The sequence below is a fragment of the Vanellus vanellus genome, assembly GCF_965231255.1.
Source record: "Vanellus vanellus genome assembly, chromosome: 2".
Taxonomy (NCBI): Eukaryota; Metazoa; Chordata; class Aves; order Charadriiformes; family Charadriidae; genus Vanellus; species Vanellus vanellus.
Window position 1 is genome coordinate 40,150,831 of NC_138906.1, and position 27,220 is coordinate 40,178,050.

Below are 27,220 nucleotides of genomic sequence, written 5' to 3' on the forward strand. Positions count from 1 at the left end.
GTTTCACCTCTTACAGCTTTTGCAAAGTTTTGATTTGATAGGACAAGAACAGTGAGGGCATTAGGACCAAGAGAAAGACGCACACATTGCTCTGTATTATGTCTGGCAAAGTGCTTCCTGACTGAGTGCTGTAGTTATGTGTGAAACAAAGTCAGGGACCGACTAGTTCTCATCTGTTGATCACAGTTAACTTGAAGCCTCTGAACAGGGGAGAGCTGTCAGATCTGCTTTCAGAGATAAGGCACTTCAATCCAGGCAGCAACTGGAAACTTTGAAGAAGCAGGAACTACTCTGGAAGGAAACCATAAGAAACGGGATTTCTTTTTACTTAGAATTTAAAAAGGAAAAAATCAAAACTTTAGTTACTCTTTTCATCTGCTAAACCTGCGCTCTCCTAAGCTGGGACTCTGTCTATTAAGGGATCTACTTTGTCTCACTGGATCCATGCTACCTTTTACTACAGTAAGTGCAATATTAATAGGACTGTTATATTTTGTCTGTAAATAGAGAGGAAAGCATGAAATGGCATCAGTGAAATGTGTGGGGAGCAAAAAAATCCTCTTGGCAGATAGTGAAAACCAGGGCTTTGCTGCAACCCGAGGACTGGAGTCTGAGAAAGATCCAAGTGATATTTAACATGACCATCTGTATCATTTTGTCACCAACAGTATGTTCTTGAGGAAGAAATGCAGATATGGATCACGTAAGCTGCAGTTTCTCTTGTTGTTGCTGATGCTGGGCTTTTTGCTACTGATGGTTACAATGCTGAATCCACCACCCAGCAACCAGAGCAAGGAAGGGACTTTCCAGCCTGTGGAGTTCAACCCCCGGGAAGGGTATCAGATGGACTTTGCGGAGACCCAAGAGATGCTGGAGACCCAGGAGGAGAGCCAGCAGTACTACCCTCTGGATGGGCTGTCGCCTTTCATCTCCCTGCGGGAGGACGAGTTGATCGTGGCTGTCGTGTCACCCACCGGCAAAAGGAACCACAGCAAGGCCAGGAAGGGCTATCGGGTGGTGAAGCAGCAGAGCAGGCGGCCGGAGGCGAGGGCAGAGGGGGACGCCGAGCCCCAGCTCCTGCCCCTTCCCCTGCAGCCTGGGGCAGGGGCTGCCGCGGGGGAGCGGCCGCTCGGCCTGGAAACCCACGGCTTTAACGAAGCGCTCAGCGAGCGGCTCTCCCTGCGCAGGGAGCTGCCTGAGGTACGACACCCGTTGTAAGTAAAACAGCCTCTTTAATCTCCGGGAGGAAACTCCTTCTCTTTCCCCGCCGCCGTCCCCCCCCCCTCGAAACCCCGCGACTTTCCTATCAAATTCTCCCCTCCTGTTCGGGATAACGTTCTTCTCCACGCGCGTGTGTGTGAGGAACACCCCCCGACCCCCCGTTTCTCAGAGCCGGGTACGCTCTCAGCCCCCGGCCCCGCAGCAGGCGGGAGCCCCGGCCCGCCCCAGCCGGCCCCCGCAGGCTGCCCAGCCACGGCCGCCCCCGCCCTGGCCCACAGGCCCCGGGGACCCCGAGACGGCGGCAGGTGCTGCCGGAGCCGGCAGAGACTACACGAAACACCGACGGTGTTTTCAAGCCCGGCAAAAACGGAGGGTGCGGGGAGGAGGAGGAGAAGGGAGAGGGGTCAGCTACGGATTCCTGAGGGCGCCGGGTCAGAAAGGGGAGGACGAACGGGCGCACCGCGGCCCACCTGACCCCTGATGTGCACTGCTACCTGCGCCCTCCCGCACCCCCTTCCCCGCCGCCCCCCCGCGGCGACGGGGCGGCCGGGCCGCGGCGGCCCTGCCCGTTACCACGGCAACGCGGCGCCAGCCGTTGGGCGGGCGGGCGGCAGCGCCCCCTACCGGCGGCTGCGGGAGCAGCGCCCCCCCGCCGCAGCAGGTGCCTGTGACCCGGCCCCCGCGTCGTCCCCCCTCGCGGTTGTGTGCTGTCTGGCTGCCTGTGTGCTGGGGCTGGGAAGGCAATCCTGGGTGCCGGGGACGTGCGGGCTTATGGAGTGGCAAAGGCTCCGGCTCCGGCTCCGGCTCGGCGGGCCCGGCCCCAGCCCACCTGACTGACTCTAAGGCCCCGGCAGATCCCTCATGGTGGGCCTCTGCCAGGTCTGTGGGGTCACTGGGTGCACGGGGTGGTAAAGGAGTCAGGAGTTGGGGCTTTCAGTTTTTTTAGTATAACAAGTGACCCGACAAACGTTGAAAGGAAACTCCTGTAAGGAAGGAAGGTGGAGACTGGGGTCATCAGGCCACATTTGCCAACACCTGCACTGCCACCAGCAGCCAGGCTGTGAGGCCACATTGAACAAGTGTTGCGTTTGAAGCCCCACGTGTTGCATTTGAAGCCTGGAGACTTGAGATCCAGTTACTCCAATGGCCCAGCACCAGCAGTTTATTACACTTATTAAAAAGGGGCTGAGGGGTATCTACGTTCGCCTGCCCAGGGAAGAGCGAAAGGGATGTCGGTGGGTATCTTTTTTTCTTGCCTCCTGTAATGAAAGCTATTGTAGCTTTCCCCAGGACATGGTGGAAAGATGCACCAGAAAACATGTTAAGACACAGAATATATATAATATTTTTTTCTAGTGGTCATTTTCACATGCTTAAAAACAGCTGGTGGCTCTAATTTCAGGGGACAATCTTAAGGAAAGAGAAATGAAAGTTTTCTGTATTTGCTGACTAGGTTCAGTGTTAATTTGGGTAATTCCATTGAATAATGAAATGCTAATATTATTTCAGTTATTTTTCACCATGCTTCACTGGCAGCGCTTTGAACCATGTAACATTCAAAGAAGGAATGATGATCCTGGTTTACTGCCTGTGATGTCAGCCAAAAAACAGTTTTACTTTGGCAGCTGAAGGGGCATCCAACAAGAGACAGGTTTAGTAATACTAATCTCAGTAAGATTTAAGCCATGGCCTCAGAACTCTTGGATGGGTTTTCCTGTCTGACTAGTTACAGCCTAAAGAGCTATCAACACCACAACTTAGAGAGCCCAGATTGAAACCATATATCTGAACATCTGAGGTTTTGCAGTTGTTCAGATCTAAATCCAGATAATAAACCTGCAGCAGAGGTCTACGTCTAAGCCAGTTCTGTCCTTTATGGCACAACACACAAACCACAATGATATTTTTTAGGCATAATTTACTCTGGGGGTCTGGCTCACAACTATGTCAGTCCAGTTTTATACCAGTGTAAAATGACGACAAACCAGTAATGAATTAACTTGTCTATTACTCTATTCTGTTTGACTCATATTGTTCCTAATAATGTCTGTTATTATTTAGTTAGAGGGCACCCAACCAGTTAGAGACATTTCAGTGATTTAGCTCCATGGACTCAGTCTCTCTCATTTCACTTGAAATTAGATGGCAAATTCTTCACACCAGAAGCTACACCTACTAATTGTGAAGCAATTCCAGATACTGTAAAATAAGGCTGGGCAAACTTCACACTTGCATACATCATCTTTACTCTTAAACAACAGTGTAAGGTGTAAGGTAAATTCTATAAGGTATGCTTCACTGCTGTTCCTTAGAAAATCACATAAAGAAGTCTATTGTGCTTTGCATTGGAGCAATGAGCAGCATGACTACGGTGTCTTCTTATGTGAAGAGTACAGAGCTCTGCTGGCAATAAACCAGAGCCTGTGGGTTGTGCTGTGCCTTGACAGCCCAGGACCCATCTTCCTCACCTGGAAAGTGATACTTTAGACCTCTCTCACCCTACTCCAGCTTCTAACAAAACCCACATCTCTTTGCATGCCTTCCAGGTGAATGTTTTATGCTAATTTTCAGGAGGTAGATGCATAAAACTGTGTCTCTTCCAGCACTCCTACTTACCCCACAGTAAAACATACCCTGATGGATGAATCAGGTACCTTGTTTTGCCCCATTTACTTTGAGTACCAGTTTTGAAACAGCCTGGGTCTCTGAGTGAAAAGGCCTAATAACTTGTCCAGTTGTACTAGAAAGTTGTTTTTCCACATTAAGACTCATCCTCTGAGGTACCTTCATTCCTCAGAGAGCTTTTTGCTGCTATCAGTTGGTCCAGCTGCCATTGACACCCTCCTGGGACAGTGGACCTGAATCAAGCTTGCCATTGTGACTTTTATGATGGGATTCTGCCTGTAAAAAGGTCTGTTTTCCTCTCTTGGGCTTGAGTGCCAGACGTATCCAGGCAAACAGAAACTCCCAAGCTGTCTAAAAAGGTTTTAAGTTTCATTACAAAAGCATAGTTTAAGCATAGCTTCCCCTTGAGTGCTGTTGGGAGCTGAATCTCAACGAGACATTTTCCTGAAGGTGGGTGGGAGTCCCTGTCGGCAATGCCTTTGCCGTGTCAGAATCGCTCTGCTGTTCATTGCTGCTTGTGATGATTTCTTATTTTTCACAAATTGAATTAAATCACTATGTCTCTTATCAGTCACAGCCCTGACTTTCTGAAATGCTGATTTATGATGGACAGTCTATGAAACTGCTCCAAATTACAGGGAAGGTATTTCTGTATACCAGTACCCTTTCACATTTTTCTGAAGATTAGATATCTATATTGCAAGTCTTTGCCAATCTCCATGGCAACTAAACACTCGCCACTTAGGTTATGTATTCAAGTACAGTTATTTTCAATTCTTTTCCAATTAAAATTCCACAACAGCCTCATTTTCTCGCTATAACCACAGTACTAGCAACAAGGCATTGTAGTATTATGGTGCAAAATATAGGTGCTTATAGCTGTACTGAATGTTCCTGGTCGGAAACTGCCTGGTAGTAAAAGGACGGCATCAGATCTTCACTTTTCTTAATCACCTCTAGATTCTTCTGCCTGAAAATACAAACGCTGCCAAGTCATGAGAGTATCCTTTTCTCCATCCTGCTGAAAAAGGAAACAATTACCACATATGAAATTGTGAAATAACAGCATTGTTGATTACAGAAAATTAGTAAAACAAGGACAACATAGATTCATTACAATGTAAAAATCACCAAGAAAATTTGCCTCTCTATGCAAAAATATATTAATGTGAAATATAACTTTTTATTAAACTATAATAAATTATTATAATTGTGCTCATTTAAAATTTATATTCCCAGAAGTGTATCTATAGTATTCATTTATTTGTATTTGTTATTAAATCGTTCAGACTATGGATTCTCTTCAATGATAAGCAGCTTTGTGTCTGGATAGTGTCTAGCATTATAGGGCCTTAGTCCATGAATAGAAGCACTAAGTAAAATGGTAATAAACACAGCAGTATTAAAATGATATCCCTTACATGAGCTTCTGCTGAGTAGCTGATTGTTTAACAACCACTGTAAAATCTGTATGATGATTTGCTTGGCAATACAAAAATGCTGAAATAACAATGGGCCACATTCAGCCAATTCTGTAACTCCTTGAAGATGTTCTTGCTGCTAGAGATTAAATGAGTTAGGAAACTGAATGACTGCTCATCAGGAAATGAAAAGATTTTTAAATGTGTTTTTTAATGTAAGCAAAACAGATATATAGGCACAGTCTTTGCATCTCTACAATGGGCATTTGAAGGCCTTTTCTGGAAAATGTGCATTCTTATGCCAGTATGGTGTGTCCTGTCCCTCTAAACCAAAACTGGTACATCAGAAAACACTTTTTGTCATGAATGTGATTTGTAGGTCCTTTACTGGCGTTTATGAAACAGCCATTGTTTGACAAGGGTTTATAGTTTTCATATACAGTTTCCGTGAGGATGAATGGGAAGTGTTTTCCATTCTTAAACACTTGAGTTGTCAAAGCAACATGTAATTCACAGTAATTTTGATGAAAGTTTTTTCAATGTCATGGGTGAAGTCTTGGCCCCATGGAAAACTGAGGAGCTGTAGGCCCCAGCTGGCACCCTGGAGCATCTCTAGAAATGCCATACAGTTACTCATGCGGGCAGGTGTCTTGCAGTAGATTGTGTCAATACCTGCAGTTATAAAGTAAATAGCAGAAAATGGCATAAAGATAATCTACCCAGCTGACAGCCTCATTCATCACTGATTCGTTTTCATCAAAACAAATAACCTGTATAAACTTTATAGGGAAAGTACATTTAATTTCTTAAATAGATCTACATTTGTTTTGATTGCCCATGTAAGGATCCATTTCTTTCTTGTACAAGACAGATGTTAGCTTCATTCACTGGTCAGGCAGTCCACAGGTATACCAATCAGTTGTGCAGATGAGTTATTTTACTTCAGTTTACTCTTTTCAGTGTTACTTGAGAAAATGTGGAAATTGGTGGAGACTGACTGATCTGCTTTATCCCCCTCTCTGCTTTGCTCTAATTGTCTTCAGTTTCTCTTTCTTTGCATTCTGGACCATTTCTATTCTGCTGTGTATTTTCAGGCAGGCAGAGCAGAAGAAAGTATCCCAGAATACAGCAAAACATTCCTATTTCTGCATTTTAATTTTTGTAATGTCATTCCCCTATTTTACCTTTGTATTCCAGTCTTGGGCACCTTAATAATTCCTTTGCTTCATTAGAAGTGAGCTGATATCTTAAACTGCTTTCCATCCCTGAAGGATTAGGTGTAGCTTACAACTTTATTCTGAGAGACAAGTAGCCAGTTGTACCAGTGTTTCTAGTGTCTCCCTCATTTGATCCCATGCAGGTGCCTACAGCAAGAATATGACTCCAGTCTACCTACTGCTAGTGTCATCATCTGTTTCCATGATGAAGCGTGGTCTACTCTGCTTAGAACTGTGCACAGTGTTATGGACACAGCCCCAAAGGCCTCCCTCAAGGATATCATCCTAGTCGACGATCTCAGCCAGCAAGGTAGTCCCCATTTCTCTGTATGTGAACTCTTTCTTCCAGAGCTTCAGGGAAGAAACTGTCCTCCTCCAGGAATCGCATGAGGAGAGTAGGAGACAAAGAGGACCCTCAGGAAGAGACCTAAGCAGAGCCCTGAGCTGGCTGCCAGGTTTCACTCTTCCATCCCTAGAATTCAGCTTAGCCTTTCAACTTTGAAATATGTTTCTTTTTTCCCCATCATTTCCAATCACTCTGAACATTCTTTCTTTAGAATAAGATCATAGTATGCAAATCTTAGCCTTCCCACTGGACCAGATATACTGTAATAATTTCCAGACTTGGATTTTGGCTGAAGCATAGGGTGGAAAACTCCACATAGCTGAAGTAATCCAAAGTGCTTGGGAAAGCCAAACACCTGTAGTGTCTCACTCTGATCTGCACTGTTTATGAGATGATGAGAGCATCCACCTTTTACTGAAGACAGGAGAGGAGGCTATAAAGTTTCCCACAGGAATAGCTTCACACCTAGTGAATCTCAGTTTCCATTAGTCTCTACTTTTCTTTGACATTATGATGCTGTGGGAATATCTGGAACATGGCCTACTTGGCCATGTAAAACAAATGCACCCAAAACATTTTACCAGCAAGAAATAGCGTCTTCTACTGCCTATTGCTTTTCTATAACAGCTTGAATCAAAGCTAAAACATTTCAGTGACTGTTCTTTTTCTGACAGGGCCCCTGAAGTCAGCTCTGAGTGAATACATCTCTAAGCTGGATGGTGTGAAACTTATCCGGAGCAACAAGAGGCTTGGAGTCATCCGAGGCCGGATGCTAGGAGCTGCACGGGCAACCGGGGATGTGCTCGTCTTCATGGATTCACACTGCGAGTGTCAGAAGGGCTGGCTGGAACCCCTCCTAGCCAGGTTGTCCAGCAACCGGTAAATATCCCCATGACCTCTGAGCTCCCCGCATATGCTAATTTCTGCTGAAAGAGATGTACTTGGAAAGATTTGAGGTATTTTTTTTATCCTCTGTTACCTTCTTCTTTCTGGTCACATTGCTTTTATTTTCTACCTTATCACCACATGCATCACTGATATGAGGGAAGCAGGATAGGACACACAGCTGATAACCCTCTCTTCACACACAGTATCACTGAACTGTCGGAGCTTGTATCCAGTTAGAGCTATAAGAAGGCTTCCTGGTGGTCTGAATTAAAAAGGTTGCAATCTCAAGCTGTTTGCAAATTGGCAAACATCCACCAGAGAAACTACTGCAAGACTCCATTATTTTTACTTTTTAGCCATCTCAGTCATGAAGCCAAGGATAAAATGCTTTGTCCTCTTGAGCCAGTTTGGCTACATACCAATGTCACCTGTACCACCTCTGTTCCACAGAAAAAAATAGACTTTCTCGGCAGCCTAGACAGTTCTAGCTAATCATAGGTACTTTCACTGACTCCATACTGACAGAGGAAGATACAGATTTGTATTTTCCAAGTCTTTCATGTTTAGATTGGTGCTTGGGCCTGCTCGCTAATGTACAGCTGAGTACATCTATGCAGTCCCCAAGTTCTTCAAAGAGATTAAATCACTGAAAATGTTTCAAGAATTACATGGCAGTAAATCCTTTATTAAAGGGACTTTTCTGAAAGAAAAATTTGTACATTAACTTGTCTATCATTACCCATAAGCCACTTGGGAAAAAATGAATAATTGCCTGAGGGAGTAAAAGAAAAAAATACATCTTTAAAACTCTTACCAGACCGTTAAATAGTCATACTAAAGACCTTCAAAGGCTGTTCCCAGGCACTGGAACAAGCTGCTTTTATGGCTGATTATGTTTGCTTATAAGAGAATTAATTTGAGTTTTTATAAATTATTACATCATTTGGATGAAAAAATTAAAGATACTGCAAGCAAGAGTAATATTGCACTAGGGTGTCAGGAATATTCTTTTCTAATAGATTCTCCTTGGAAAAGCAGATTATTTTTTGTCTGCTGACTTAATAGATGGTTTAATGTGAATATACTTCTTGATTCTTCTGCCTTGAGCTATAGTCTATTGTTGATGTTCGTGCAAAACTCCTATCTGTATCAATTGACCAGTCCTTATTCAAGGTTGTGTTGCTGATAAAAGAGTTGCAAAAAGTCTCAGAGGAGAGCTATAGTGAAGGGGGAGTTACAGTGGCAAGAGAGAAGTTAAGACCCCACCACAATTGTAATGATTCACTGTCAAAAAACTCAGCTAAGGGAATGCAAAGCCACCAAGCCTACTATATCTGAGATTTACGTAGCACTGTCACCAGGGGGGAAGAAAGGGATTATCTTCCCTTATAGGGCTCATTCATTCCTCCAGGAGAGCAGAATTTAACACCGAGTTAGCTAATGGCTAATTGGATCCATGGATCAAAGGTAGAAGGATATTTGGATAATAGCATGGTCTAAACCATCCTTTTCTGTATGCTGTATCAGTCACTGTGTCTGATTCTGGAAGCTTTGTCAACTGCTAGTCTAGAGAACCTGTGCCATTCTCCTGTGCACAGGGAAGACATGCTCTAAGGCATCTGGCAATCACTTTCACTCGCTGTCCTTCTCTCCCAGCTGAAGAATGGTGATAACAACACTGACCTGATAAGGAAGTTAATTCATGATTTTTTCCCAAATTGGTTGTAATGCTTGCATGGAGATCGCTATGGAAATGTAAAGCATTAGCGTAGTCAACTTGGCTTCATTTAGCAGTTGAGGAGCTGTTAAATTGAATCATGTGCACTCCCTGAGACTACCAAAATGAGGAAAGTAGAGTGAAAAAAGCTTACAGTGACTGGTGAAATATCCATCGTTGCTCTTCTTAATGTACCTATCAAGCTGCAACTCATGCACTTTTGCTGGAGAGACAGGATGGGAAAACACTTAATCGCCTAGTGTGAGTGAGTTGTTTGCTGGCAAGGAATAATGCAGCCTTTCCAAAGCTCAGACTTTTGCAGGAGCTTAGCAGAGCTGGAGGGAGATTTTAACTTTGCAAATTGTGATACAGCCTAATTTTCTAGACTCCTGATCAGATCTATCATTATTATTGTGACCTGTCTTAGAGCGATGCATACCCCCAGTTCTGAGTAGCCTGTGGTAATGACAGACAGGAGAAACATGAGAAAAATTATCCCAATTGTACAGGTATGGAAATATTTGACAGTTACTTGACTTGCTCTGGGTGATGACGTTTCATCTCCTGATGTGATGGTTTTGTTCGCTAACCCAATCAAGATTATTTTCCCAAAAAGTATTGAGTCTTTCTAAAATGGTTACACATGTATTTATGGGCACCTTGACTGGGACTAGTTCTGTGAACCATACCTAAAAAATTGACTGGGAAGCTGTGCATCAGCTTAGTATATCACCTGGAGAATGGTTCAGTGGTTTGTAAAGCATCCCTTGACATTTTGGTTATTCAAGGATGAATACCATAGGCACCTGGACAACATTAGAAAACTAGATGAGATGCCCTACAGATCATTTAATTTGGCAACTGTTTGTGTTCCAGGATAATTCCAGTGAGTAGCATGGTCCATAGGAATGCAGCTATGCAATTATTACAGTTGTCTTTTGAGGGGTTTGACTTTACCAGGAGACTGCAGGAGACAGCTGCTATTTTGTGTTCAGTCCAAAGGCAGTGAAAGGCAGAGGGGGCATATAATGAACTGTGCCATGAAGTCTTTAAAAGTTTGTTCCTCCAACCTAAGAAGAGTGGCCATCATGCTGAAGCAGGATGATTTAAAAAAAAAAAGAAGATCCAAAGTGTTATTCCTGCTGAGAATATTGCATGAAAGCAAAACGAGCCTTGAGTATATCCTTGGCAATTAATTCTACCTCTAAAAAAGGCATGGGCACCATAACTGTGGCAGAGGGGTGGCTTGCAAAGGTGTAGCTTGCCCTTCGGACCTTTTCCCTGCTCCTCATTGCAAGAGCTGTTTCCCTCTGTGCTGGTGCACTGCCTATACCACAGTTCAAATGTTATGTTAGGAAACAGAAGCCTGTGATATTGTTAAAAGAAGCCTATCTAGTTTCTAAAATTCATAGAGCCTCTATTTAGCACCGTGATTCTAGGTCACTAATCTTTCATGAAAATGCTGTTAAACAGAATAAGAAATGAACATAGCAGTGGAAAGGTATCTCATCCTCTGTTTGCTCCTATTCAGAAGTGAATGAATGAGAGCCTCTGCTTGTAGATACAGGAATAGAAGCAGAGTTCTCCTGTCCAGACAATTTCTGTGTGGTTCTAGTTTTATGATAATACACTAGAGAGAAGGGAAATATTTTGCACTAAAGTTGAACAGCTCCTTCCTCTCTTTTCATCTGATTCTCCACTTCTCAGTGGCCCATACCCGAGCCTTTTGAGCTACCAAATACATAAGCCATCTGTTCTCTACCTTCTCACAGGGTCAGGGAAGCATGGTGCTATCCATCCAGAGCCCACACAACGCCAGCATCTGAGCATGCATTTCTGTGCTACTCTCCCTGTTTTGAAAATCTTCCACATACTTCACATATAACAGCCTGCTTCCTGAGACTTCTCTTTTGCCTGATCCCCTTATATCCTCCATTTGTCAATAACACTCATTTCAAATTCAGTAAATTAATGTTCTGCATTTACATGGTATGTTACGTGAAGATATGCTATCTCTTTATAATCTTTCACAGTTGATCAGCATCAGTAGATGACCTATTTTAAAGAAGTTGAGGTAAAGAAACTGACACTGAGAATCTAAAGCCAAAAGCAAATACTACTGCCAAAACTAGGAGCAATGAACACTTAGGCATGATTCATGGCACAGTGCCCAGTGTAAAAAAGTATTGGTCACTCCTACAGATTTTGCTACCCCACAGACAAATTTGAATATTTTAAGAAAAAAGACAGTTCAAAAGATGTTGGTTTTTTTTTTTTTTAAATAAAGCATTCCCTTAGCACTCTACCTAGCAGAGATTTGACATATATATTTAGTGCTTGGCATATGAGTAGTCGCTTGATTCAAGGAGACTATTCATATGACCTAAGTTAGTCTGGAGCTGGTCTGTAAGGCAGTATTTAAGTAATCCTTTATACCATAGCTTTAGCATTCCTGATCACTGCATTTTATCTTTTTATTAACACTATCTAATTTCAAATGTTTTGCATTATTTCCCTGAAGACTTCAGCCGGCCAGCGAGATGCTTTCAGTGAAAATGCAGTGTGCTGTGGAACCAGTTGGGTTCTCAGTTACTTATGGAAGTTTTGACTATGTGCAGAGCCAGCAAACTTGGACTGCCTGGATTTCCTAGCTATTTCATTTTTGCAGGGAATGATCCACTCTGAAACTGGTTGAGGAAAATACATCATTTTCATGTGTTTTTTTTGTCCTCCTTATTTAAAGGGGGATTTAAACACATTGAAATAAGTTCCCTTCCCAGCAAAAGAAAGTATAAATCAATAAAAAGCACTTTCAAAAAGCAGTGTATCTAAAACTTCAAAACAGATGTGTTAATTAAATCTCCCTCTCCTCATGTTACTTATTCTAAAAGTAGAAAAGAACATAATGTCCATGGCGACTGTAAGGGGTCATGGGAAGACATTGCATTTGCAATTGTATTTGGCTCAGAAATCCCAAACCAGGAAATTGTTCTTGTTTGGGTTGCTTTTTTTCATGGAATTGTGACCTTTTGTAGTTCATATGTGTTCCAAGCATTTGAAATATTCACAAATTAGTCAAATGGTTCAAAGCCTTGCTGCTAGTTGTATTTGAATTTCCTGTTTTTTTCCTTTCCTTGGATTCCACAGAGTAAAATTAGCAGTAGTTTGCCAGTGTGTGTTTCATTTCAAAGTGCTGAGAAGCTGCTGACTGTCTGCCAGTTACCCAGTTAAAAACAAAAAGAATAGCTAAGAACATCTTCCAGTTTTCAGTTACCTTCTGCTGCAAATTTGCATTTAGAACCACACAAACATCAAACCATCATTGAATATGCAGAAAACAGAACTTTTATTACAAAAAAAAAAGCATTAATAACAAAAGATAGATAAAGCACTGCTTGATTAATGTTAAAATTGGGCATTGACCAGTTTTCACACAGGATAAAGTTACTGGATTCCTCTGTTTCAGATCAGAAAGACACTCTTAATATTTAAAGTTTCAAGAAGGTGTGTGTCTATTGGTTTCAGCAGAGCTACACCAGTCTATACTAGGTGAAGATCTAGCATTACACTTATAAACATACTTTTGAAAACTGTTAATCTTGGCATTCTGAAAGAGCTACTAGAGTAATAGCTCTAAAACACAGTTATCAGATTGTATTGTATAATTTTGTGGGAAAGGAGATTAGATTTTATTTTGTTCTGGTTTATTGTTGAATTTAGCCAGGGTAGAATGTGACCTATCCGGTGAGTTATTTTCAGCTGTCTTAAACACTGTAATTTTCGATGTCATAATTTGCAAATAGTTTGGATAATTGCTTGGTCTCCAAACCATCAGGTTACATCACTGCAGGTATTTTTCTTGAATGCCATTGAAGAATCAATGCCCAATAACAAGCAAAGCAAAAGCATGCATTAAAAAGAAAGGATTATTTCAACAAGAACTGCTACTATGGTGCTTGCTCTTATGAGCAATTACACTGATGTTAGAAGCATCATTGGAGTTTGGAGTTTTATAGTGGCAACAAATTTAAGGTGGATCCAAAAAGGACACATTTTAAATGGCTGAAACAATATGAAAATGTAGGATAGTCTGATCCAGAATGTATCTGATCCAGAATATATCTGAGGGTAACTGAGCATCCCCATTGTTTCTATCTGGACTATCTTACGTATACACACGTGATCTAGTCTTCATGGTCAAGGTTTTTTGAATGTTTTAGTGTACATTGCCTCCTCTGGCTTCCACTCAAATATGCCCTCCCGATACTTCATTCTTGACTCTGAAATTGTAAAATTACCCTGGGGTCATTAGTTCTTCAGTCCTGTCTGGATGAGAATGGATAGCCAAGTAGCAATAGATAGCAGGCATTTCAGCAAGTAGCAACAAACTGAGGTACAACTCCAACTACACTCCTAACCAGGCAGTTGTCAGAGATGCTCACACACTGGAGAATGCAGCAGGCTGTAGAAATTACAATTACAGTGACTTTCCATGTTTTTAAGTTTAGTCATATAAAATCCATTTAACTTGTTAGCATTTAACATGCTTCTGTGAGTCCATCAGGACATTACCTTTTAGTAACTTCTAGAAGCAGTTAGTTTGCTTTTCATTCTGTTAGTGAGTACAGGTTAAATACAGCTTTCAGTAAAAAAGCTCCTGCTGGCTTGAGTTTGAGGTAGTTGCTCGTGTCCTGGATAAAAAACTATATCACAAGGGTATCATCAAGAGAATCAGGGGAGGATATAATCTTTATTAATTTTAGTATGATTTCTTTCCATTTCTTCTTGAGTCCTGTGGGTGAATGACAGCAAATTACTGCCTTAATGTATAGCCTACAAATGTTGCTGGTGACCATAAAATTTTATCATCTATTTATAAATCCAGTGCTTGTTTCTAAGAGTGTCTATTATTACATATTACAGAGGCTGGTTTTACACCTGAATGGAGAAATATAATCACTTCCCTATTTTAAAATCTTTCTGTGTTTAGCTCATCATAGGACAGTCTGCTCTTATTAGGAAAAAAAGGAATAACTGAGTCATTTTAATGCAGTCCTCTGCATAGTTCATCTTCATACAGTTTACTGACAATCGATAGTCTCTGTTTCTCCATGGACTTCTAAAATTCTCTACAGGAAACAGTAACTGTGATGAAACAAAATTTGGAGTTTCCCCCCACCCCGATACTGAAAAAACATTGCTCTAGTGATTGTAAAGTCAGAGAAGATACATCAAGATTACATGAACATCACCCAGAGCTGCCATCTTCCTCAGCTGGTTCTGGTCTCTGCCATGAAAAAGCACAAAGGGCTCACTGTGTTTGAGACTTCTGAGATGACCTTTCTTCATTGATAGTATTATGGTTTAAGCATATTTCTCTCAAGAGTGATCTCTGACCAGTATGTAAATCTTCAAAAGAGGAGATAAAACCACCTACTTTTTGTGCCAAAATTGACCGTTTCATTTCTCTCTCTCATTTTTAACAGGAAGTTATTTTCTAGGGAAAGAGCCACTCCAGAATAACTTCCTATATGGATACTCTCACTCCAGAACAAGAGTATTTTTTTTCTACTGTACTTTAATCGCTAGTAAATATTACTGATTTTTCTCCAGAGGATCTTCTGTCTATAGACAAGTCCTTACACTGAGACCAGAGGCTGTCCTTTTTGTATAACAGAAGAAATAGATAATGTTGTTCCCCAACACTTTTTTTCCCGCAGTCCCCTAATACCATTGCATTTATACTCTGAAAATTCCCAAATGTGATTCGTCATTGACCTGGAAACAAGGTACACTGATGGCTCTTATGAACCAGCAGTTAATTCCAAGATGATGTACAAGCACACTGTGAAACACCATGACATGTTTGCCATGGGGAAACATCTAATACCTCTTCTCAAATTTAACTCAAGTTAGAAATGAATTGGAGGATTGGTGCTTAGAGCACAATAGCTCTGTTCTGGCTTTTAAAAGTAGATTCCACACTGTGACAGTGCATTTGCAAGGGCATTTTAAGCTTGTGACAAAATACAAACAGAAACTGGCCTGTGAACTCAGTGATTAATGTTTTTGCAAAACAACCAGGAGAACAAAATAAGGATAAGTGCACTCTTCATTGGCCTAAGTGACAAACTCATGAAGTGTGTGGAACATCTATAGGAAAATGAAAGTGTGTGAGGCCAAAATCATCTTTTGCTATGAACTTTGCATCTATGCAACCATCAGAAGTTGAGGCATCTGTGTGAAATAGCTTTATAAGAATTCTGATGGTTAACTCATAGCAAAATCTTGAATAGCTTTAGATGACAATGCAAGGTACAGATTATCAATAAATTAGTGATCTTCAGATTCCTCACTGCAGGCTTAGTATTGCCATGCACTGAGCACTTGAGCTTCTATCAGCAGGGAAAATAAGGACACTCAACATCTAGAGGAGTGCTTGTGCTTGACAGTGTCAAAAAAGGAGAACCACTGTTTACTAACAGAGTACTGAATTTGCACTTTGGCTTTGAAAATAAATGATACTGTCTTTTTCAGAAACAGTGTCATCTCCCCTGTCATAGATGTCATAGACTGGAAGACTTTTCAGTACTATCATTCTGTGGGCCTGCATCGAGGTGTTTTTGATTGGAAACTCAATTTTCATTGGGAACCAGTGCCAGAGCGTGAAGAGAAGGTACGACAGTCTCCCATCAGCCCTATCAGGTAACAGTCCATCAGCCAATATGCCTTAGCTCAGCAGCAAAACTGTACAATTTGGGTCATCTTCCAGCTAACAGAAGAGAGACATGCTTATTTGCATATGTTCAGTTTCAGTTAACCTTTTTTGAAGGCAGAGGTTTTGGGTTTACACTGAGTTTCTTTGGCCTTTAGTAATCATTCTAACTAGATTGCAGTCATACTTTCAACATGACAAATATTTTCCACTCTTTGAGACAACTAGTATACAGCCTGACCAGGCAAGGTGCGGAGGTTTGTAGGGAAAGCAAAAGATGGACCATTAAAAGAGGTGTCTTAATCATTATCTGTTTGTTGTATTGGGTGTACATGTATGTAACATTTCCCACTGTTCTGAGCTTTATTTAATAATTCAGTTCTTTGCTCCCTTCCCCAAGCAAATCCTAGAATTCAGTTCCAGTTGTTCTTTCTTTTGATTAGATAATCATTCAAGCTTATATGGAGTAGTATTCAATCATTTTGTATTACTTTCTCTATGGAAATTTCAGGATTTTTATCCTTCACGTAATTCTGTATCCAAAACTGAAGGTGTTCACTTCCAAACTGTTTCTACACAGGAGTCCTGTAGTAGCTGGTGCAGTGGTGGCCATGGATCGACATTACTTCCAAAACACTGGAGCTTATGATTCTGACATGACCACGTGGGGAGCAGAAAATCTGGAGCTATCTATAAGGGTAAGAAACTTAATTAAAACATCAAGCTCTGGTAGCTATTGGGCTTTTAAGGAACCTGAATGAAAAGGCAAGAAGCAATCTATAAAAGCAGTTAAGTGCAGAATGTCTTGGGGTATGGAAAATATAACTTTCTTCTCAAATACCTATCCCCACACTCCATGATCTGTCAGGACTATACAAGAACATGCAGCTGCTGTGAGTTAGGAGCATTGTGTCAGGAGAAGGAAGTCTCACTGGGTATCACTATCTGCCTGAGGACAGAGTCACTGTTTTTGGCACCTTCTGAAAGATGCCTCTTCTTTTTTGGCATATAACATGCACCAAAGGGAGAGTACCTTTATTTCTTTGCCAGTCAGTAGTTTTAATACCAAACTGTTTATATTAAATTGTTTGCATTGATTTTTTGCTGAATACAAAGAGCAACTGATATTAAAAAGCAATGAAAATTGCAGACACAAAGGGTATAGAGTCTTTAATGTTCCAGACAAATGAAGATGTGCCCCTAGGCCTCTTCACTACACTGCGCTGTTTGTGCACAGGAAAACATGAAAGCATATAAATAGCCATACTGGGTCAAATCAAAGGTCTGTGTTGCCCAGCGTCTTCTGTGTTGCCCAGCATCTTCATCTGTGGAAAACAGTGTATGAAGAAGCATATAGTAATGCTCTTGCTGTTTCCAGCATTGTGCAGATTAGGATTTCCTGAGGCAGAGTCTATAGTAAAGGAGCTTCTGCTTTTTAGATAAAGGTAGTCTAAATAAGGTAATCTCATTTTTGCTTTCACCTGTGTTTCAGACCTGGCTCTGTGGTGGCTCTGTAGAAATTATTCCATGCTCCCGAGTTGGGCATGTCTATCGAAATCACTTTCCCCGTGCTTTCTCCTATGAAGAGGCCATTGTGAGGAACAAAATCCGAATAGCAGAGACCTGGCTGGGCACTTTTAAGGAGAACTTCTACAAGCACGACACAGTGGCTTTCTTAATCAGCAAGGTAAAGACATCTGTAGTGGTTTGTTCCTGAGGGAAGGAGTGTGTATTGAGGTAGGTGAAGGGGGTGGAATAGGGTGGGGGTGTCTGTGTGCAGTCAAACATTCAATGTGCATGGTGGTGGGGAGTAGTCTGTTTATGAAACTTTCCAGTGGAAGAGCTGTCAGATCTGGAAGGAGAGAAACTTGTGCCTAGGTGGTGTTTGCTGAAGTTACCAAATCTCTTAGAGTATGACTCCTTCTGAAATGACTCCTTCTTCAGCTTGCCCAACAAGCTGTGATTTATTTTTCCACCAATAGTATGTGGGCTGTTGCAGAGCATGTGAAGTGGAAGTTGGTAGCACTATGTGCTCAGAGGGCCCTCCTAGAGGATTCATTCTTCTTTACTGAAGGTCTTCCTCATACTTTCATGCAGATATTCAGTAATATTCATGGGCACGGGGCAAACTGTGGTGTTTCTCCTACTGGAAGGGAACATATCTGAGTGGTCTAGTGACAAAAAAGGTGATTTTTTTCCTGAATTGACAGATGTCCAGAAGCAGCTGTCTGTAACTGAGAAAGTCAGACCTCAATATAGCCACTATTTACAAGTTACTTTTTCATTAGAAGCATCGCACAGGCATCAGTCTGACCTCCAGGAATTTGGATTCCCAGCAGCCTGTATGCTAAGACAGGCTTGCAGCCAGGTGTGTGGCGTGACCCTGGCATGCAGCCACACTTGAATCCTCTGCAGGCTACCATCCAACAACTACAGAATGGCCACACTTGTTTTTAAGCCACTGTATAATCCATTGCAGATCAGGATCAGTCAAGGGACTGTATATCCCATGTATTACAAACCAGTGGATGTTTGTTTACTGGGAGTCATGCAGCTGTGGTTAATGTGGTTAACATTAACTTGTTAATAACGTGAAGTTGTTAATGTTGCCGCAGTTCTCAGGAATTCTCTGGCTCCAATACCCTTTCTTGTAAAGGTATCCTCTCCTACAAGGCAGTGGACAAAGTTGTTAGTAGTTGTGAATGAAAATATGTTGTTCATCTTCTTGTTCATTTACCAATGTCATGCTTTTAAGAAGAAAAAGATTCACTGAAAACAGTTAGGCAGAGCATGGGTAGGTGCTGTGCAAAGTTTCCCATTCCATTTTGCTCTTGCATTTCGGTCCTGCATGCCTCAGTCATTGCAGTGCTGGCGATTGTCTAAGAAAGCCAGATCCAGCAGGAGCTGCGTTGAATTGGGGAGAAAAAAAGTGTTGCGCGTCAATGCGGCTTCTTTCCTGTCACCTAATCTGACCTCCTTACACTCCACCAGTGGATCTGTCCCTCCAGCCAGCCTGCTATGCTAATCCTAGAATCTAAGGCTATCACATTCCTTTTTTTAAATTCTATTTTCACTTTTTAAAAAAGCTCTCCCTCCTTGTCTCTGTTGTAGGTTTGAACTCCAGAAGTTTGTCAGTTGACTCAAGGGTTACAGCCTTGTAATTACAAGGAGGATGCTAGGCCAAGTCTTGTAAGATGGGCAGCTAGGTCTTTAAATCATTTAATAATTTCCCGAAGCCCTTTCTTGTCAACTCAGAAGCAATTTTCTGTACTAAAAACTACAACCATCAACAATACAGTTTACTAGCTCTAAGCACCGTGACCTTTTGCCTGAGAGTTTTTTCTAGCCACAATACTTTTAGTACTCCTAAGTCTGATGCTCCTTCAAATGATCAATTTTATGATCTCTGTGCTCAGCATACCATAACATAAAAGGTCCTTTACTCTGTTCCTCTCTTTCACAGCCAATATTTTCAGTATGTCAGTGCAGCGGGATGTTATTCAAAAGACACAAGCAAGCAATGACATTATTGCCGCTCAGCTGCAGAAGGGACCCTGCGGGGATTTATTGCGCTGTGAGAGTGAGCGGAGCCACCTATTGGCCACTACAAAAATCTCCCCGAGCCATGACCGCCGACGTTGCCCGCTGCAGAAAATAACTAGTGACCCCCGTTTAGGTTGCTTTAGAAATCTTCCCGTTTTATGGTCTGAATCGCATCCTGCCCACGGTGTCTGTGGTGTGAGCGTTAATGCAGATGAATAAGGCTCTTCCCAGCTCTCTACTATCTCAGCCACCATCTCTTTTTCTCCTTTTTTTTTTTTTTTGTGTGTGTGGTTTGCTTGTTTAATTTACAAGCACAGTTTCATTTCAGATTGGTTTACAGGGATAATGACTTTCCTTATGTTATTTACAATATTTATTCGGCATCAAATGCAGACTGTAACTGGCATGACTAAATGAGATTTACTGCTATTTCCTTCAGCCAAAGCACAGTCTCATGAGAAACATCTCTTTTTAGGGGAAACATTTTACTTCTTTACTTCCCTTTTCCAATAAAACCTCTTGGGGACAGGTTTTTGCTGAACTTTGTTGTTAGGCTTATTGAATCTAAGACTGATACTAAGCTAAGAAGTTCTCTTTAACATACTGCAACTTTTGAGCTTTGCCTTTGCAGCTTACAGGGGCTGGCAAACAGTGCCAGGTGGCACGATCGATCCCTGCCTTTAGAAACTGATAGCTCTCCATTGATCTCCAAGGCCCTTCATTTGTCAGTGTTCCAGGCGTGTTGCAAAGTCCTTTTTTCTTTCTTATGGATGCAGAGAAATAGCTGGTCTGAGAAAAAGTTATTTATGGGCAATTTTTTTCTTCTGTTACCAATTTTAATTTCTGATGTAGGAATCCAGACCAGTTTCCTGGAATCCAAAACTGCATTTTTAAAAAGTAGAAACTTGAAGTGGGAGATTTACTGCTAGCAAGAAAAAGGAGAGAGACTTTTAAGGGTGGTGAGTTATTTTTAGTATTTGGGCACTGATAGAGTTAGAAAAGTGTTTTGTGTGGTTTTGCAACTGAAGGATTAGACACCTCCTTAGAGGTTTTCAGAACCCTGTTAGCCATCTTCAGTACTAAATACCCTCAAATATTCAGACTGTCAGTCCTTTGCAGTGCAGATGTCTGTCCATAGCTGCAGGAAGGGTTGAGCACACTTGTCTTTTTTTTCAGAACAGAGTTGTGACCAGGAAGGGTGAGAGTTGATACTGTGTGTATAAGAAAACACATAAATCATACAAAAGGTTGTATGACTTTATAGTTGCAAAACACATTCACTTACTAGATTAGTAACTGTCAGATAATAATGGAATAGACTAGATTTTGGACTAAATTCTGTCATCGCTTACATCCTCTGATCATAGAGGACTGACAATAACTGGTTAATTTGGGCTGTTAAACGCCAGGAAACTGAATTTTAATCAGCAGGGCAAATTCTATACTGTAATACAGAATGACACTGTAATACAGTTCCACTGATTTAAGTACAACAAGTATCAAACTTGGCCAAAAGGATGACAAAGACTGACTTACCTTGCAGTATAATAATTTTCAGAGGAAATACTTATTTTCACAGTGTATGCTACTTCTGGAACATTTACTTCCATCACAATGCCAGACTAAATGCTGTTTTAGCACAAAGTTAGAGGAAAGCTATAGCTGCTCCTCCTTCGCACATTCATGAGAGATATATATCAGTATCTATAACATGCAGGATAGAAGAGGTGGTAGAAATAATTCCTATGTTGTCATTTTCACTTCTGTCATCTCTAACACAAATACACTAGTAACCTTGTTGTCCCTATGCTTTCTCCATAAAGGCAGAGAAGCCAGACTGCAGTGAGCGCCTTCAGCTACAGAAAAGACTGGGCTGTAGAAATTTCCAGTGGTTTGTATCAAATGTGTACCCTGAACTCACCCAACCTGAAGATGCACCAAGATTCTCCGGCAAGGTAAGAGAAAACACACTATAAAGAATGCTTAGTGGTTTTGCATTGTTCAAAGCCCCCAGTATTTCTTCCATGTGCTAAGTGCTCAGTGAGCAGAGTAAGAGGCTGTTCCTGCTTTGAAACATTTATTATCCAAACAGACAGTGCAACAAGGATGGGAGGAGAAAGAAAAAGACACAGGAGACAAACAGCTGGTCCAAATTCTCACATAAACATTGAAAGCCAGCCAGGAGCTGGAGCCAGATTGTCTGACTCAGTTCAGTGTCACAGCTCAGAGGATCCTAACCTTAAGTTCATTAGGTGCCATTAGTAAAGGAAAAGAATTGTGTTGCCTCATGGAGATGGCAACTGCAACAGCATCTGAGATATCTCTGTGCTGACCCATGTGCTTGAAGAGAAAAAAAGCATTTCTTCAGTCCTGCACTTCCCCAAAGGGCAGAGGTGAGGTGGTAGCAATAGCAGTTCCTTGGCTGACTGTGTACAGAAGGCAGTGTTCTCAATGTTTTCTTTTAAATCACATAAGTGGATAATTATCATTCATTAAATTTGAATTTATTCCAGGCAGCCTTACTGGAAGGGATTTTCCCCCAACAAGGCAACAAGGTCCCCCAATTAAGTCATGCTCTGCTATCTCTAGCCAGATTTTACTGTGTCCTTTTACTATTTTGTCTGTTCTTTATTATCAAAGTTTGCTTGAGAAGAGTGTAAGAACTGAGTGTGGATCACAGGAATTGTCACGTTTTTTTCTTCTGGAATATCTTAGGGTTTTTCTGACTACAGTGTCCAGTTGCAATGCAATTTTCCTTTAGCATAAAAATTTTGTCAGATTTCTTTTAACTATCATAATAGTTAAAACAAGAAGTGGTTATCTCAAACAAAACTCACTGAGCAACAGTGACCTTTGGTGAGACTTTGCCTTTTGCAAGATCAATATGCAAGGTCAAGTCTGAAAGAAAAAATATTGCCTGAATTATGAGCAAAAACATATATCATAAAGAGATACCATTACAAAAGAGTTAGCTGAAGGATATTCTGTTTGTATCTGATTGTGCTTTATTTCAGTATAAACCTTTACTTACAGCTTTACAATACTGGTGTTGGCTTCTGTGCAGATTACAGACCTGGAAGAGCCATTGCAGAAGGCTCTATCGAACTCTCCCCTTGCAGTGACAGTCCCACCCAGGTACTGTATATTTTAAGTTTATAGGCACTGTATCAGATCTAGGGAACCATACAGAAGACAGTCACTCCAACATGTAAATGGCTGGGTTGACATTAGTGGAAATACTGATGTCTTCAAAATTAGGCAAAATGATGCCCACTCTTCTGCAGCTGTGTGTCATTTGAAAAATGGCAATGTTCCATTTGTCACTGAGGCCAGATACCCACACTTTGCTCCAGCAGACATCATTAAGTGCCTATTTGTTAGTATATTTGGTAGTGTCTGGAGAACAGAAAGCCTGGGAGTAAAATATGTGTAAGGATTCTAGATTAAGGGGGATGGGTTTCCCCATTAGTGCCTACAACTGCAAATACAGGAGGGGAATCCATGTAGACTCCTAAGCTGGCATTAGACTAACAAGTTCATGCATTAAGAGTAGCCAAACTAATATGGACCAACTGCAGACATTTACTCCAAGTCCCCAGCAAGTTTTGTTGCTCACACTGAGCTCAGGGTGAGCTGCAGGCACATTTCTAACTGCAATGCGTGCAGACACTGTCAGAAACAGCCTTCTGTTCAAATATTTATTAAACCAGGAAATGTCATTATAGGATGTCTTTACTTTATACATAATTACAGTCCACAAAACCTTTCCTTAGGTAAATAGTTATGCCAGAATTAGCTAGTGAGGGAGGATTGCTTTGCAGGGTCAAGGCTGTTGGGTGTCTGTCACTCATGTTTGGGTTGCATCTTAACAAACATGTACAGGAAATTATTTTTGGAATTAGCATTTAAAAATGAACTGGGATGTCCTTCCATCATTGTTCAAACGAACCCTCTCTTTTCCAGCACTTTGAATACAACAGCATGAAGGAAATCCGGCTTAGTTCTGCTCCGCTGTTTTGCTTTGATGTCAGACACGGGAAGGTTATCCCTCAAAACTGTACAAAGGAGACAGACAACAGACAACAGCACTGGGATGTCCAGGAGGTCAGTAGTGACTCTGCTGTGAGGGGAAGGCAGCTGACGGTGACTGCGGGATCACTGGGTGATAGACAGGATTCATGTGTGGGGAAGGGACGAGGTATTTGAAGGGCAAGTTTCACTTCCATTTTCTCCCAGGAAATTTAGGATGCTTCTTGCCCATTTACACTGTCTATGTGAAATAAATTTGGTTTAAAAATACAAATTACAGGAGCCCTACCTAAATTGACATGTCCTTGTTTTAACTGTTTGTCTTACTGGCCTTGTAGGAATAGAATCAGAATCAGAGGTTGTGAAAATAAGAGCAGGGCAGGTCCTTGCCCACTTCTTTTGGATAGAGGAAGGATCTGGGAATTGTGAACCCTCCCAAATGATAACCCTTTGGGAGCAGGAGAAACATTAAAATACCTCCTGTGGTGTAAGAGAAGAGCAAACTTCCTATTAGAGGAATTTGGTATTATTCAGTGGAGTTCACCCAGCAGAGCAGGAGCTCTTCTAAAAGACTGAAAAGTGTCACGCTCTAGGACAGCCTGGGAAAATAGCAGTTGCCATAATTGTATGGATTCTGCATTCCTCTGGTATAGTTCCTACTGTAATTCATTTTGATTCCTAAGGGAAGCACTGGTCCTTTTGAAATTTTTTGGCCTGTGTTACTATAATTGATGCTGATGGTAACCTGTACCCATAGGAAACAAATAGTGGTGGAAAATAGATTTATTGAATTCTGCACCTACCACTCCTGTCAGCTTCCAAAGGAATTATGAATATTCACCATGCCCTGGGCTCAAAGCTAAACCTAGTAATTATGTTTAGAGCAATACTTAAAAAAAATGGAACGACCAGTCATTACTGGTGATCTATTGTATGCAAAAAGTTTCAGAAACATGGCCTAGCTTTTACTGGAAATCCCTTATTTTTAATTTGTTCTTTCTTTACCTTCTTCTCTCAACTTGTAGAATGGAATGATTGTCCATGTCCTTTCTGGCAAATGCATAGAGGCAGCGAAGAGTGAAGATGAGAAGGACTTGGTTTTGTGTGTATGTAACAAGAATGCAAATCAGGTGTGGCAATTTGAACGTTCCCATGTGCTACATGAGAGATGACTGACAGGTCTTTGTGGAGGTCAAGTCTCCAAAATTAACATTACTTCTGTTTGGGATTTAAGATACATTTCCTGCATGGATAAGAAAGATGTTTGTGTTTGTTGTAGCATGCAGGGAAGTTAGGAAAGTCTCTCTTTCGAAAGCCTGGCTCAAGTAGTTGCCACCAGTTCCTGGTTTATTCAGCTCTAGCTACAATTTTTATTTATTCTAGCTACAATTTTTATTTATTCTGTGGAGCAGGGAATAAAGACACTGTGAGCATCAATAGATTCTCAACTCTGCTATTGCAGAAGACAGTTAAGTTTGCCCTTTGAAGGAAACATGGAAAATTGGCCACCCGACAGCTTGTCTTTAGCATGTTCTGTGACTTCTGAGGATACAGGAAAACGAATGTTTGTGAAACTTTTGAAACAGTAAGAGGGAGCCAGCCAAACCAGGATAAGAGTTTAGCCTTGGTTTACAGTGTGCTTGACTCATATAAAACAAAATAGGTTTTGTATGCATAAAAGCAGTAGATGTTTTCACGTATAATAGATAAAATTTTGTTTTCCAACTAGCCTGAGCCAAATTTCTACCCTCTATGAGATTGCACAGAGCATAAATTAGCACTTAATTAGGCACTAACTGCTCTAATTGACTTGGAATGCCAACAGTCCTCAGCGTTTGGCACACCCTTCCTTAAATCCTTCATCCACAGCCTAATTTGGATGGGAGAATGAGACTGAAATATTAACTTTTTTTTGTTTTAATGAAATTTAAGAACAACTCTTCAGGAAATTTGTGGAATATGGAGGAAAATTGAACTAGATTAGAAAGAAGGGTAAAAACTTTCCTGCTTATTTTGAAATGGAAAGTATCGGTGGCATCCAATTGCTCTTATAAAGCTATGGGATGAGTTTATTATTACTTCAGTGTCAAAAGTGCTGGCTGAAAACAGCAAATGAAGGGAAATGGCAGGTTTCAACGGTGGCTACCTAGGAAGAAAATACTGCTGCCTACTTCCACTTGCTTTCACACTGTCAGTTTTAGCCAAGAAGATCTTTCAGCTTCTTGCTGACGTGGGTCTCCAAGCTGACCCTCAAAAGACAGTAGCATACAAAATTTTCTACACAAGCTTCTTCTGCAGCACCTGCATCCCTGCTGACCTCCTGTCTTTCAAAGGAGTGAGTGAAAATTGATGTTAGGTAATGAAAATGGTCTCATACGGTATGCGCTATAAAAGGAAACATCTATCAGTATTTTGTTAGGGCACTTTCAGTTTTGGAGTTAAAAGCAATAATGATGATACTTTCCAAGAGCCTGCGAAGACAGAAGAACAAAGATTTGGGAGTCTTCCCACATCTGCACCACACCTGATTAGTAATATAAATCAGTCATAACGATATGTATTTATTAAAGGAGAAGGGCATCATTATTGAATCTTAATTTGTTTTAGAGGTTTTTTTTCACGAGACAGAAGACTGTTTTTTTGTAAAATGTACAGCACATTGTTTGAACTTTAGACAAAGGAAGGAATAACAGAATATTCTGTTCAGAACCTTCTAGTCACCTGCTCTTGGTAAATAATAATAAATTAGTTTCAAGCATACAAAATTGATTACAACAGAAGACAAGAGCAGCATACTGTGTTGTGTTGTCCAAAATATTTCCCAGTGGGGTCTCGGTTTGCTTTGAGTGCTACGGATTCCACACCATGTTTGGGCATCACTCCAATAACCCTAATTACCACTTAGTCTTTCTTCGATAGCATCAGAATCTAATACCATTTGCTGATGTGTCATTTAAAATTTCCTTTGACATTCTTGACAATGCTTCAACTTTCAGTCGAAAGGACGGTAGCAACTTCTTCCAGAATACCAGGTAATCCCTGTTCATTGCCCAAATCTATGGTGAGAAAAGAGAATTCCTAAAATTTCATAAAAGCTGAGTAAGATGCTGTTTTAATGACATGTGATTCCTTTATTTTAAATTATAAGTATGCCAGATTTTTTAATTATGTATTATTTATTATATTTTGGACTCTACACTGGGAATATCATTCCTTCAGCATTTAGCCTAATGTTAAAAAATGTGTATGCAAGCACGATAATTGATCACAAGTGGGATTTATCACAAAGGAGAATGAAAATATTTTTTGTTTTAGAGAGGAAAAGTTTGAAATAAAACTTAAGAGATGTCGAGATTCTCATACTGCTTTTTAACATAATGATAAAAACCTAGAAAATGAGGTTTGCTGTAGATATATGTACAATAGAAAAATATGTTACACAATGCCTCTTCGAACAATAAAATGAAACTATATGGTCCGGTGCCATTTAAAGAATAA

General features: G+C 41.0%; 1 protein-coding gene across 1 annotated transcript; it reads left to right on the plus strand.

The window, feature by feature from the left end:
• Positions 1-418: 418 nt before the first annotated feature.
• GALNT15 (polypeptide N-acetylgalactosaminyltransferase 15) lies at positions 419-27,220 on the plus strand. The gene is made up of 11 exons (XM_082479196.1): positions 419-462; positions 669-1,214; positions 6,628-6,794; positions 7,505-7,709; positions 15,973-16,140; positions 16,731-16,848; positions 17,643-17,837; positions 21,517-21,648; positions 22,727-22,828; positions 23,657-23,797; positions 24,748-27,220. Exons 2-11 carry the CDS (start codon positions 670-672, stop codon positions 24,892-24,894), a joined length of 1,920 nt encoding a protein of 639 aa, XP_082335322.1. The 5' UTR covers positions 419-462; position 669; the 3' UTR covers positions 24,895-27,220.